Here is a 12,810-nt window from a genome sequence, read left to right as displayed (position 1 = left end):
TAATTAGTGCCTTCATGATGTTTTTGTGATGTAGGGTTTCCCCCCAGAGTATTATAAGTCTGGCGGGCTGCCAGGCTTTACTTGAGCCCCCACCAGGCTAAGCATTGCCTACTTATTTTAGTTTATTTTTTAATGTTTGCATTTTTAAGACTTTATTAATCTTCCAATAACATATAGTTAGTGATATTTTCAAACTTCCTGTCAACTTTAAATATTTTTTAACTCAAAAATGAATGACTGCCCGAGCGCCCCAACCACCGAGCTTAGCAAGTTTTCACAGGAAACCCTGTGATGTAATAGCACTTTGAACTGCCTTGCTGCTGAAATGTGCTATACAAATAAACTTGACTTAAACTTGACAAGACCGCATCAGCGATTCAAAAAGGAGGTCAAAATAGAACCAAGAACAACATCTGAACGACGTCTCTGCTGGTCTCACATTAGGTAGAGTCTAGACAAAAATTTGTAAGGCCAGAAAACTACTGACCACAAAGGAAACCATGAGGATTCGTCCTTCATTTTCCAAGAGACATCGTGAAGATTCAAAAGACTTACCCAACACCTGACAGCCAAGTCAAAGCCATTACATCACTAAAAGTCCTTTATTTTGCTCATTTTATTCTGTATTTTTGTGAAAGATGTGCATGGAAACAATTTAACCACACAAATTACCCTTGCATCCCTGCAAGTAGATGCTCTCATACCTCCCGCCATAATTCAGTGAAGCTGTTTCGAAACCCCCAGCGCTGCTTGTGAACGCTCCACAATCCTGATCGGCTAATCTCTCATCGGCACCAACAGCTGGGAAACGGGAGCTAAACACAGCTTTCGGAGCAAGATTTATGATCGCCACCTGGTGATTTTGAAAGACCAACAGGACTCGAGAACACAGTCAGAAATAAAGTTTATGGATTTGGCGGAACATCCTCGGCTATAAGCGGCACGTTGACCTACTTAAACTCTGGGAGGGTTTGATTTGAAAATAAACTGCAGGGAGGTGAGAGTTATACGTTCTGATGCTAATCAGACGTTTAGATTTATTTTCAGGGGCTGTTTTACTTTTTCGTGCTTTAAATTCTAACGATCTGAAGCTAAATGTTTTGATTGGCTGCTGTTTCCAGCGAGCCCGCCCCTAGCTGCTAACGAAAGCGATTCTCAGGCCTAGAACAGAGGCGGCTTTCTGCTGAGTCCTTGGTGCAGGTTCCAAAGTTTGAAGTAAGAGTAGACAGTTTTTTTTTCACACTAAGACGCATGTTGCTACGTGCAACCCCACAGATAACACGGTGACGTTAAAAGGAAAATTAAGCCCAACTTATGAGTGGAAACAGTATTCAGGACCAACAATCCGCATGCTGGCCATGGTAGCTCATGCAGTCAGCAGCCTACCGTAAATCTGCGCTCCGACACAGCCTGTGAAGTCAGAGTGGCAGACGGTGAGCACTGTCTGCTGGCTGGAGTAGCTCTCTCTTTCCACAACAAAATGTGATGTCACACCGATGGCGAGCACAAGGAGAGTTTTACCTGACTGGACGCGATGTGCAGACAGTGGCTGGATGCTCTGACGTGTTTGGGTGAAGCCAAATAAACGATGTAACAAAATAAACACCAGACTGCTGGATTTTGTAAAGGTATGAGTTTCAATGTCACGTGTTTCTGTTTTGTGTGTTGGTATTTTTGAAGTGATTTATTCAGAGGATTTGACTGGGGAGAGATGGCACATGAAAAGCATATGTCAAAAGCAACGAAGGTTGACCAAAGGGCTGTAAAATTCAATGAAATAAAGCAAGATAATCATAATGAAAACAAGAAAATATAGATAAAGGGAAAGTTAAAACAAAGTACAAATATACTCCATACCTGCCATTATAAAAGACACTCAAACTCTGTTTGAATCAAATGCCAAAAACAAAAATGGGTCTTGAAGCAAAGACACAACAGACTTGACAGTCTCTGTGGTCTGTATAAAAAAGTAAACCGTTCCAATGTGTATGAACTGCAAAAGCCTGATCACCTCTGAATTTTAACCCGGATCTCGGAACATCTAAGAGAAACTGGTTGGCTGACCAAAGAACTCTTACTGGCCTGTGGACAAAGATATCATTGGGGCCTAGCCAAAAAAAACATCTTAAAATCCATCCTACGCCAAACAGGAAGTCAATGAAGAGAAGCCAGAACTGGAGATACATGTTCTCATATTTTAGTACTTGTTAAAAGAAAGACAAGCTGCTCCGTTTTGGATGGCTTTTGGGCGATGTCAGATGATTTATTTAGTCCAACATGCAAGGAATTACAATAATCACACGGAGAAGTAATGACAGCATGAATCACTTTTTCAAGGTCTTTGGTTGGGAGGTATGACTTCACCTTGGCAATTTATCTTAGTTGGAAAAAAGCAGACTTCACAAAAACATGTGTCTGTTTGTCAACAAGTCAAAGAGCCAAGACTGCTGAGGGTTATACATTTCCCAAATACAGAAAATTGTGTCAGAGTGAATTACATTTCAGTCATGGGTCCTCATGTTAAAAGAGCTGTTTGCAGCTATAAACAACGTGCATTAGAGTTGGCGTTACACCTTCGTGAATCTAAGGACGACGGCTTCAAATGAAGGCAAGTCTTTCGTTTAGCTTGGTTCAAAGTTGGTGCTGAGAAATCTCTGGTTTCCGAAGCAGAACTTGAGCCTGGGGATGTGGTACGAAGTTCGTATTATTGCTAGTTCACTGGAACTGGTATAATGGAAAATTCTTGCGTCACATTTTAAGTCAGTTATTCACCACAGCATCAGGACACACAGGTTGTTGTGGCAAAGCAACACTGAGGTCTGAATGTAAAAGTGTCAGCTGCCAGCGCCACTAAAACCTCTAGTTGAATTCAGATAATGACGGTCAAAACACAAAGACTCAGCAGTTATGTTTCTTTACAGCAGCAGCATAATCCTTTCTCTTAGCAAGGGGCAAACATTACTAGGGGAAAGCAACAATGTTGTCATTTCCTGGAGGTCAACTTCAAACCCAGCCCACCTTTGCTGCCCACCAAACACACCACATACCAGGTGTTCTCAGTCAGCCAGCTAGGGAAGACTTCTCACCTGTCAGCCATGCAAACCCTTTCTCTCCACCCTCGACACATCATCTAAGGCCATCATAAACCAAAAAAGACCCTCTATTACAGAACATCACAGAATCCCCTCCTGCCCCCCCATAAAAAACAACCAATCTCTCCTTTGGAGAGGATGCTGGAAACGTCTGCAGCCATTTAAACTATTAATATTTGAGAGCTTTCTAAAGACTATTTGATTACTTATTTCATTTTTAAAAGTATAATTTCTCCATGTCAGTAGTTGTTAAGATTAGAAAGTGACACTGTGTCATTTTAGGGCTCTTGCAAACCGATTTTGGACTTTCTGGCGACCATTTTCATTTTATTCTTGGATCAGCTGGACCACAGTGTTCCACTGGTTGGCATGCAGTTCTCCCTCTGCCTCTATAAACGGAAACAATGTGCTCATTTGTCAACTGTCCATTCAAAAGGAAAGAAGAGGAGAAAAATGTTGATCAACTTACAACGCAATGTAGTTTTTCTTTTAGACTATAGTTATATCTGCTGAGGTGCAGATTTCCAGTTGTGTGTTGCAGAGTGACCACAAATAGCTCACGATGGGATCTGACTTCATTTAGATAAGCTAATAAAATGAATGACATGACCTGGGAACATGCTGTGATTTTTTTTTGCTACCGCATCTATTCAAGGATTTTTTTGTGGAACATAATTATCAAATCATTTGAAGAAAATCTGCCTATTTGCAGACACAGCATATCCAAAATATTAGAAAGAAAAGGCATCTTGGGAAACTGAAATAACTAGGCACAAAGCTCCTTGACATGCTATTGGCTGGTACATTTGTAAAGCAGCCAATCCAGGAGCGGCATTCATTTTTCTTGGTGTTGATTGGATGTGGAGACAAGGAAGCCTCTTAACATTAGCTTCTGCGGTAGTGCTAAGACAGTTTCCACTACAAATACTAATGTATATTGTAGCATATTTGGTGCTTAAACTATTAAAATAAGAAATTGTAAGCATTTTTAGAAGGGGTCTCAAGTATTTGCGTATTGCAGATATCTGCAGGTGGTCGCTAACATCCGTGAATTCAGGCTGTCCAACTCAACAGTAATGTGTTTTGTTATTTTTTTTATTAAAGCTTTTATTGGCTCTAGTGGCCTTGACAGGGTTGACAGGAAAGTGGGTGATGAGAGAAGGGGAAGACATGCGGCAAAGGTCACCAGGCCGGGAATCGAACCTGCGATGGTCGAGGACTAAGGCCTCCTGTAATGTGCTCAACCCCTGCACCACCACAGCCCCGTGTTTTGTTATCTTTGTTGGAGATGAACTGTGAAATGGTCTGGCAGCCCGAATGTGACAGTCTTATGCTTGGTGGCGGACATTTTTCAACAACTGAATGTATCGCACCCTAATTCTAATGGATCAGACCAACTGCAACACTCTTCAGTGTGGAAGTTTTTACTGCATGAAGTTACCTGTATAAAAAAATGACCGTCTAATATCAAGAACACACTATCTGGAGAGAAAAACAAATGATAAAGATCGATTTTGTGCAGAAACATCAAATGTGATGAAGGAAAAAAAAAAAAGCCTTGAACTTTGGTTTGTCTACCTCAGTGCTCTCCTCAGTGCTGCTTTAGGGGAAACTTTCTTCAAATTGATTTACGAGGCCAACAAGTGATCTCTTTCCATCCCACCCTCGGTCACCTCTGCTACTCGGCCTTCTCGCTGCAGCCCAGGACACGCTGGATGCTGACTGATGACGCCCTCGGGTTCCACACGAGAAACACACATCACCGTCTCCAGCTGTTGTCAGCAGCTACTATCTTTAAGTTTGATGGCCTTTCTAGCTGCATTCCTGCCCCTCTCCTGTCACCTGGGCTCCGAGGGGCAACAAATCAAGCTGCTAATGTTGTAGCAACTGAAGGCTGTTGTGAATGACAAAATGCTGCTTCTGAGAGATGAAAACGTTCCTTATCTCTTAAACAACTGAACAATTTTGAAGGGAATTCACAGAGGGACGAGGTCAAGCTGTGAGGCAGCGATATTCTTTATCATCTGTTAAAGAGCGTTCAATTAGAAGCTTTACAATATGCTCATAAAGTTCCTGCAAAGACAGGATGTAAAGATACATCATATAAGAAAACTATTTATAAACTGTACCAATCACTAAGGAATTCACAGGAAGAATAACACACTGCATATGAAAGCAGGATTTGAAAAAGGTTAACAGATGAAGGTGGGGGAATCTGTACACAACAGTGGACTACAACAAGCGCCCCATGGTGGAAGAATATGATTTGCTATTTTTTTGTTTTTGCAAAGACTAAATGTTGACTTTGGACCAAGTGTTGGAGACTGTGTGGACCAAACTCATTATAGTTAATTAAAACTAACAAAATAACAAAAACTGAAATTGGGAAAACATTTTCATTAACTGAAATAAATGAAAACGGTAATTAATGGGGAAAAATTACAGCCAACAGGAACTATAATGTGCATTTAAAAAACTAACTAGAATATACTGAAATTGTAAATATAACATCTTTTGCTTCCGTGTTTATGAATCTATTTATTAGCCTTTCAAACACACACACTCACAAGCAGTTCCCGGTAGCTATCGGTAAATTACGGCACTCCATATCTTTCGTGGAGGGAATTACGCGTTAGTCCATAAAATGGACAACAGAGTCAGTTGGTTGATCAACAATAATTTTTTGAAAATAGTATCCTCTGTTGCCAAATGGACATAAATATAATCACAATACTGTATGTACACTATATAAAAATTAACCAAAGTATAAAAAAACTAAAACTACTACGATAGCTAATAAAAAATAAACTCATTCTAAACAATATTTAACTAATAATAACAAATAAAAACTATTTAAAACTAACTGAACAAACAAAAAGGGAAAAAAATCAGCTGAAAAATGTGGTACCGTGTTTCTCCGATAGTAAGACACCCCCGATTGTAAGACGTATCGGGGGTTTCAGGGGGGTCGGCTAATATAAGCCATACCCCGAAAGTAAGACATATGTCTTACTTTTCGGGGAAACACCTCTCATCTAGCTGCGCGCCGCCTCCTGCCCACGCCTGCGCCGTCCCCCTCTCCATACGTCACCGCGCCGTCCCCTGCACTTGTCACTGCCGCCTCCTGCTTAAATTAATTTAATTTTATGGTTAAAACAAAAAAATTCTACAATTTTTTTCCAATATAAGACATACCCCGAAAGTAAGACATAGTGGGGCTTTTGGGGATAAAAAGAAAGTAAGACACTGTCTTACTTTCGGGGAAACACGGTATGCATTTGTATTCAGGCTCCGTTGACAAACTCTTTGTAATGCATTCTAGTGCTAACATTTTTATATTATTATATGGATTTCTGGGTTTGGACTGGAGGCCACACACAACACACTAATTCTGCTCTTTGGAAATAACAATTATGAAAATTTGAATGTGAAACGTGCATCAGCGCTCGCGCTAACCACAGGCGAGGTCTTCACCGAGACGACGGCTGAACTAGGAGAGAGATTTAGGGCTTGAGTGATGGTGGTGTCAATATGAGCCCCGCGATTCAGCCTCGCCGTTTCCCCCAGTGGGACGAGATGAAACAAATCCTCGCCACAGTGCTCGTCTGTGGCTGAGCAGAGCACAGAGATTTACGGCGCTTGGGCAGACGTCCGTCTCCCCTGCAGTGGTCATTGGCCCGTGACATCTACGGATTCCATCTAATGGAATTAACCGTTTCTTCCAGCGCAGAGATGTAATGACAGCCTCTTACAGTCAACTCCCGCCTCAGGCTCAGCTGGTATGGAGGCCCAAAGCGTAGGTTGGATACGTCCTATGGTAAAGAATGAGCTTAAGGTAGGTGAAAAAGTATCTCCCTGGATGTAAGTAAAGGCTGGCCACCGTAACTATTACCGATCCACTTTTTTCACTTCCGGTGCCGATATTTGAGGTTTACCGATACCGATCCGATAAAGGAAGATGGAGCTGAATTGAATTTTTTTAAACACAGACGTAAATTAATTACCAGCACAGCACACTTAAATACACCGATAGCGTCACAAGCTTGGTCAAACATGTAAAAACAACACAACTTTAATTTGTTGAGTCTATACAATTAGGAGTAGAACAGTAAGTGTGAAATAAATTATAAAGAAATTGACCTTGACCTTAGTCAAACATGCAAAAATAAACTGCAGCAAAGAAACAAACGGTTCAGAAAGTGCAACTAGGAATTCTAAATATTACAGAAAATAAATAATAAAGCATAGAATTAGACTGAGTAGATCTGCCCTTATGGATTTGGCACATTATCACTATACTCTAACTATAATTTAATTCAATATCAGGAACGATACAGATATTAATATTGGATCAGTGCATCCAAGAAAGTCATCAAATTACAATGAGACCAACTCTGCTTTTTTTCACCAAATATATTTCATAAACTCACACAAGTTAAGATTGGTCTCAGTTTCTGTACTAAAAAACAAAACAAAAACATGAGTGTTTGTGGAGAGAAAAACACTGTTTGAGCAACTAAACCCCTCATCATTGTCTCCTATAAATTTTGGCTGATGGTAATCCTACAGTGAGGCGGGTCCCAGAAGAACCCCCTGCAAGCTTTCTGCTGTTGCACAACAGCACACACACACACACACACACACACACACACACACACACACACACACACACACACACACACACACACACACACACACACACACACGTTTGTGTTGCTATCTTTGTGTTGCTATCCATTCATTTCTACAGCCTAAACCTTACCTTTACCCTTTTGCTAACCCTAACCCTAACCAAAACTCAATTCATACCTTAGCCCTAAATCTGACCCCTGACCCAAAAACAGGGTTTCCCCTCATGGGGACCAGGCTCCAGTCCCCACAAGGAGCAATTGGTCCCCACAACGTAGTATATGTCAGGAAAATCGTCCCCACAAGGTATTACAAACAAACGCACAGACACACAGACACACACACACACACAGAACCTGAGGCTAACCTGTGTGCCTAAGTGGGTTTTGTAATGTTAAAAATGTGTTTCAGTACCAACAAAAAAAAAAAAAAAGACAACACAAACCACCCACCTCCCCCCCGCAAAAATTGACAAGAGCATGACAGACTGCGGTGTGGCGAGGACCCCGAGGAGATTTGGGGTCAGGTTTTTTTTTTTTTTTTTTTACAGAATCACTTTGGCCGAAACTGCAACCTAACAAAACACGCTATGGTTCTGATGTGCAACTATGGCGGCCACTCAACAATTTCTAACCATGCAATTTTCAGCAACTTTAACACAAAAATGCAGACCCCTGGGAAGAGGATAAACTTCTGCAGCTAATTGACTAAATCAGAGGGTTGTCTGACTTGGTGTACATTAGCAGAGAATGCAGCGTGGACCACCCTCTTAGAGCGAGTGTTCACACTGAAAGCTGGAGTCATGACAGAGTACTTTTTAAGCCATTAAAAAAAGGCACCTAAGTTATTATAAGATGCATGTACAGTTACAGTTTGTCCTGGAACGCCAATAAATTCAGTGTTTAATGGCTTGTGCTAGTAAACGTTTACATGTACATACAGACAAATAAAAGCTATGCACATACCCTCCTTGACTTCTTCTGCAGGAGGGTTTGCACGCTCTTCTCTCCTTTGCTTTATGGCCTGTAGTTCCTTCTTCAGCTGCCGGACCTCCTTCTTTAATTCATCACTGTGAGCAAAGGAACAAACTTTGAGGAAACAGACACAACATGCAGACTGGAAGTCTTTGCAACTAGTCCTAAACCTGCAATAAAGAGGGAGGGTAAGACTGCAGGTGACACAAAATAACAATTAAAACCAGTGTTTAATTTCAATTTATCAAATTGTAAATGTGGAGATACTATGTAAGGTGATGTGAGTCGTCTCAAACATTTATGAGATATTTTGACAACTTGGATATGTTTTTACTGTCACAGCAAGGTTTCCCCCAGAAAACCTGTGTCCTAATTTGTATAGAATAGAGCAAAAAATATTTCAGTTCAGATTTACCTTAGAAAAAAATGTAGCTATTAATGATATACTTAAATTCTATAAAATGTTTGGAGTAATTTGAATTAATGTAATTTGAAATGTGAGAAAATACCATTAAAAGCATTAAGTGGAAAAGTCAGTTACCAAAAAGACTAATTCGAGATGATTGAATGTAGGGTAAAGATCGTCAGCTCAAAAGCCAACGCCACTACATCTAAAGTTAAGGTCACCTTGTCTGAGGATGACTAAATCTAAAGTTAAAATCCCCAGGTTTAAACACTTGATAGTTGAGTCTAAGCTTAAACCCACTGGGTTAGAAGTCAAGATCACTGAGTTTCATGTCAAGAAAACTACGTCTAGTTAAGATAACCCAGTCTAATGTTTGGATTGCTGGGTCTAAATTCAAGATGACCGACTCTAAGGCCTAGATCACTGGGGATAAATTTAAGATGGTTGAGTCTGAAGTCAAAACAACTGGGTCTAAAATCAACATTATTGGATCAAGATCTCTGGGCCTTATGCCAAGATTACTGGATGTAAAGTCACAAACATTAAGTCTAAAGTCAAGATGGGATCTAAGGTCAAGACCACCGAGTCTCATGTCAACATACTCGGTTATACTAATGTCAAGGTCACTGGGTCCAAAGTCAAAATTGTTTGGCTTAAAACCTTGATTACTAGGTCTGTCAAGATCATTAAGTCTAAACCCACGCCCATTGTTAAAAGTTAAAAATACCCTTGAGACAGAAGTCAAGATTAGTAAGTGCAGAGTCGAAAACATCAAGTCTCAGATTAAGGCCATCAAGTCGAAAGTCAAAATTAAGTCCAAGCAAACTGGTAGAACCAGACGACACAGATATAAAAAAACACAAAACAAAAAGCTTGTGTTTTACATCATGATGTAAATTTACGAGCAGCTCAGTTCTTAAAACATTGGCCAAAGTTTCTGGCTTCTATTTAGCACATAGTTTTATATTTTTGTCCCAATTAAAAAAAAAAAAATCCACAACCCTTCAAGAAACACTGGCAAAAAATTGAATATGCAAGTAAATCTGTACAACAAACTTTGATTGTGTGCAGTAAACCACAAAAATGTTCTGCAGTACAAGAATTGGACAGTGCTGTTAGTGCCAGAGGTAGTAAACAAATTTTATACTTCCTTTGCTCAAATTGGCACTACATTAAGATTTACAGTGACTGGTTGTGGCCTCCCTTTCCTGTAAAACCTTTAACAGGATAGCAGAGGCAGGCAAAGGCACATCCTTGATCCAAGATATTGTCCCTCTTGGCTAAAGACTCAACTCAACAGGACTGTCAATGCTAGGTATTGTTCCTCTTCATAAGTTAGGGAATAACACTACTGTATGTAGAAATGTTATGTCAAATAATAATAATATTTTTGTACCGCCCGACAACTATTGGTGTAATCCCATTGACTTGCCCAGAAGCACAGGTAAGCTGCAGAGTCTTGGCCCTTGGCCCAGCAACATGTGAGGCATCTCCTGAACAAACAATGGAAGCTTTTGTTACCTACGTCTGTCTGACTGACATTCGCTTCTATTATTTTCTTTGCTTTTATCTTTGGCTTTGGTTTGTCTGTCTGTAGCTCATGTTACACTGGTTGTATTCTGACTCTGTCAGAGGAAAAGCAATGAGGCATCCTACCAAGGGGTGTCAACTACTGGGGACTGGGAAATATTAACAGCTGTGTGTGACGTGATGTCATGTCTCTTCCTTTTTTAGTTTCCTGGGCTTCTCTGAGAAATATACAAGGAATCAGTCAGAAATAAGGTTGTTATTAATATTTTTTATGAGACATTGCGTCCATGATAGTAATGCCACACAGATTTTTGGAACCCCCTTTCCCTTCAGAACTACTTTATTTCCGTATCATAAAGATTAAACAAGGTGTTTGAAACCTTCCTCAGACATTTTGGTCCATATTGACATGACAGCATCACATCGTTTCTGGAGATTTGTCGGCTTCACATCAATGATACAAATTATCCTTTCCACCATACGTTCATGTTGCTAAGTCCAAAGTCCAGCTGTAGAATTTGGACTTAGCAACTTGAGATTCAACAAACCAAGCAACTTTCCCCCCCCCCCAATATGTTGTCCAACTTTGCTGAGCAACAGCAAGGAAACATCTAAAACATCTAACTTTGGACATGTTTGCTAAGCGGTGGATGTAACACTAGATTTACTTTGTAGATAGGTGCTATCCTGCTAACTACTTGATGGTTTTGCCATAAGTAACAAAATAAACAGATGGTCACTGGTTTGTTTTAGATACCAAACACCCTACCCAACCACGCTGCCACATACCCCAGGGCAGGTGAAGCAGAGTATGAGGGGCACAGGATAAATTATTCTATAAGATCCATTGAATCACTGCCTTGGAAACAGCATGAGCTTCTTAGGACTTCAAACATCAGCCTTTGATTGCAATGTACATTAGTGAGCCACGGCCCCCATTGCCTTGTCACTGGTTTACTATTGTTCTTTCTTTGGAGGACTGTTGACAGATACTGAACATTACAGACCAGAAACACTTCAAAAGAGCTGCATGTTTGGAGGTCTGACCATATGGATAGACCATCTGGTGTATCAGGCAATGCCCAGTAGGCCAACACACACTTTTGGGCTAGCTTGGGGCTGTCATAATTTAACTTAAAAAGTGTATCATTTCAAAATTATTCAGTCTATGAATAATTTCATAGACTGAAATATTTATAGACATTTTATGTTCCAAGCATAAAATGTCTGCTTGGAAGACATCTTATGTCTTCCAACACAAACCCAACTTGAGCACATGTATTCACTGTGTGTGGTCTTGACCTAAAATTCAGAAGTAGTGGTTTGACGTCCTGAAAATATGAGCGACATATTTGGAGTTGCCTTGGCCTTTGATCTTGTCTCTTTACTTTTGGGATAAAGGGACAGCAGAATGAATCCTGGACGGTTCTGGCAGGCTGCCGGAACCGACAGCACCTACGCTGCCGGTAAGAATATCTTCTTGTCATGGATCATAGATGAATCTCCTTCTAAAACATCTTGGCACAAACTTGTCATGGAGATTTTTCCTTAACCTGCTCTCTTCATTCTACAAGGGGACAATTTCCACGTATCTGGACTCCTTATCTCTGCTTCACAGACTCACTGCTGCATTCATGCCAAACAGCATTGTGATAGATTAACTATGAATGTCTGAATATGTACATATTTGTGTTGCACCCTGTCTTAACTGTGTAGATCTATGTAATGCTGACCCTGGTTTGTGTCTTTTCTGTCCTAAGCTGTTCAAAAAGAAAATAAAAATGTATATTTAAAAAAAAGTAGATTATAAGTCATTTTTATCTACCTTGGCAGTCCATTGTTTGATTTTCTTCAAGGAAATTGAGCTAATCCAATGAAACCTCTCAGTCTTTCTTAATGTCAAGGTTTGACATTTGAGTTTTACCAGAGTTGGAGATGAAGTCCTCTTCAGAAAATAAAAAAATATCAATGTATTATATAAAATGTTTTAAGGAATTAAAAACCAGGACTCGAAAATAAATAATATTGACATCCGGACCATCATATTGGCTGTTAATGTTGACTGTGTCGTCACTGTACAATTTTTTTTTTTTTAAATTTAACTGATTTGGTAAAAATGCCTAAGTACTCAACCAAGAGTTGGGCTAATGACCCCATCATATTTTTATTTTGTGGTCAA

General features: G+C 40.1%; 1 protein-coding gene across 1 annotated transcript in view; it reads right to left on the bottom strand.

The window, feature by feature from the left end:
* Positions 1-12,810, bottom strand: part of cwc27 (CWC27 spliceosome associated cyclophilin) — a 33,849-nt gene that overhangs the window by 6,385 nt on the left and 14,654 nt on the right. The window contains exon 11 of the mRNA XM_015057969.1: positions 8,687-8,790. Coding sequence (XP_014913455.1) covers positions 8,687-8,790 — 104 coding nt within the window. The remainder of the gene's footprint in view (positions 1-8,686; positions 8,791-12,810) is intronic.

Source organism: Poecilia latipinna, unplaced genomic scaffold, assembly GCF_001443285.1.
Source record: "Poecilia latipinna isolate Pla-1442-1.1 unplaced genomic scaffold, P_latipinna-1.0 Scaffold1502, whole genome shotgun sequence".
NCBI classification, from domain to species: Eukaryota; Metazoa; Chordata; class Actinopteri; order Cyprinodontiformes; family Poeciliidae; genus Poecilia; species Poecilia latipinna.
Note: the sequence above shows the minus strand (reverse complement) of the source record. Positions and strands in the feature narration are given on the sequence as shown.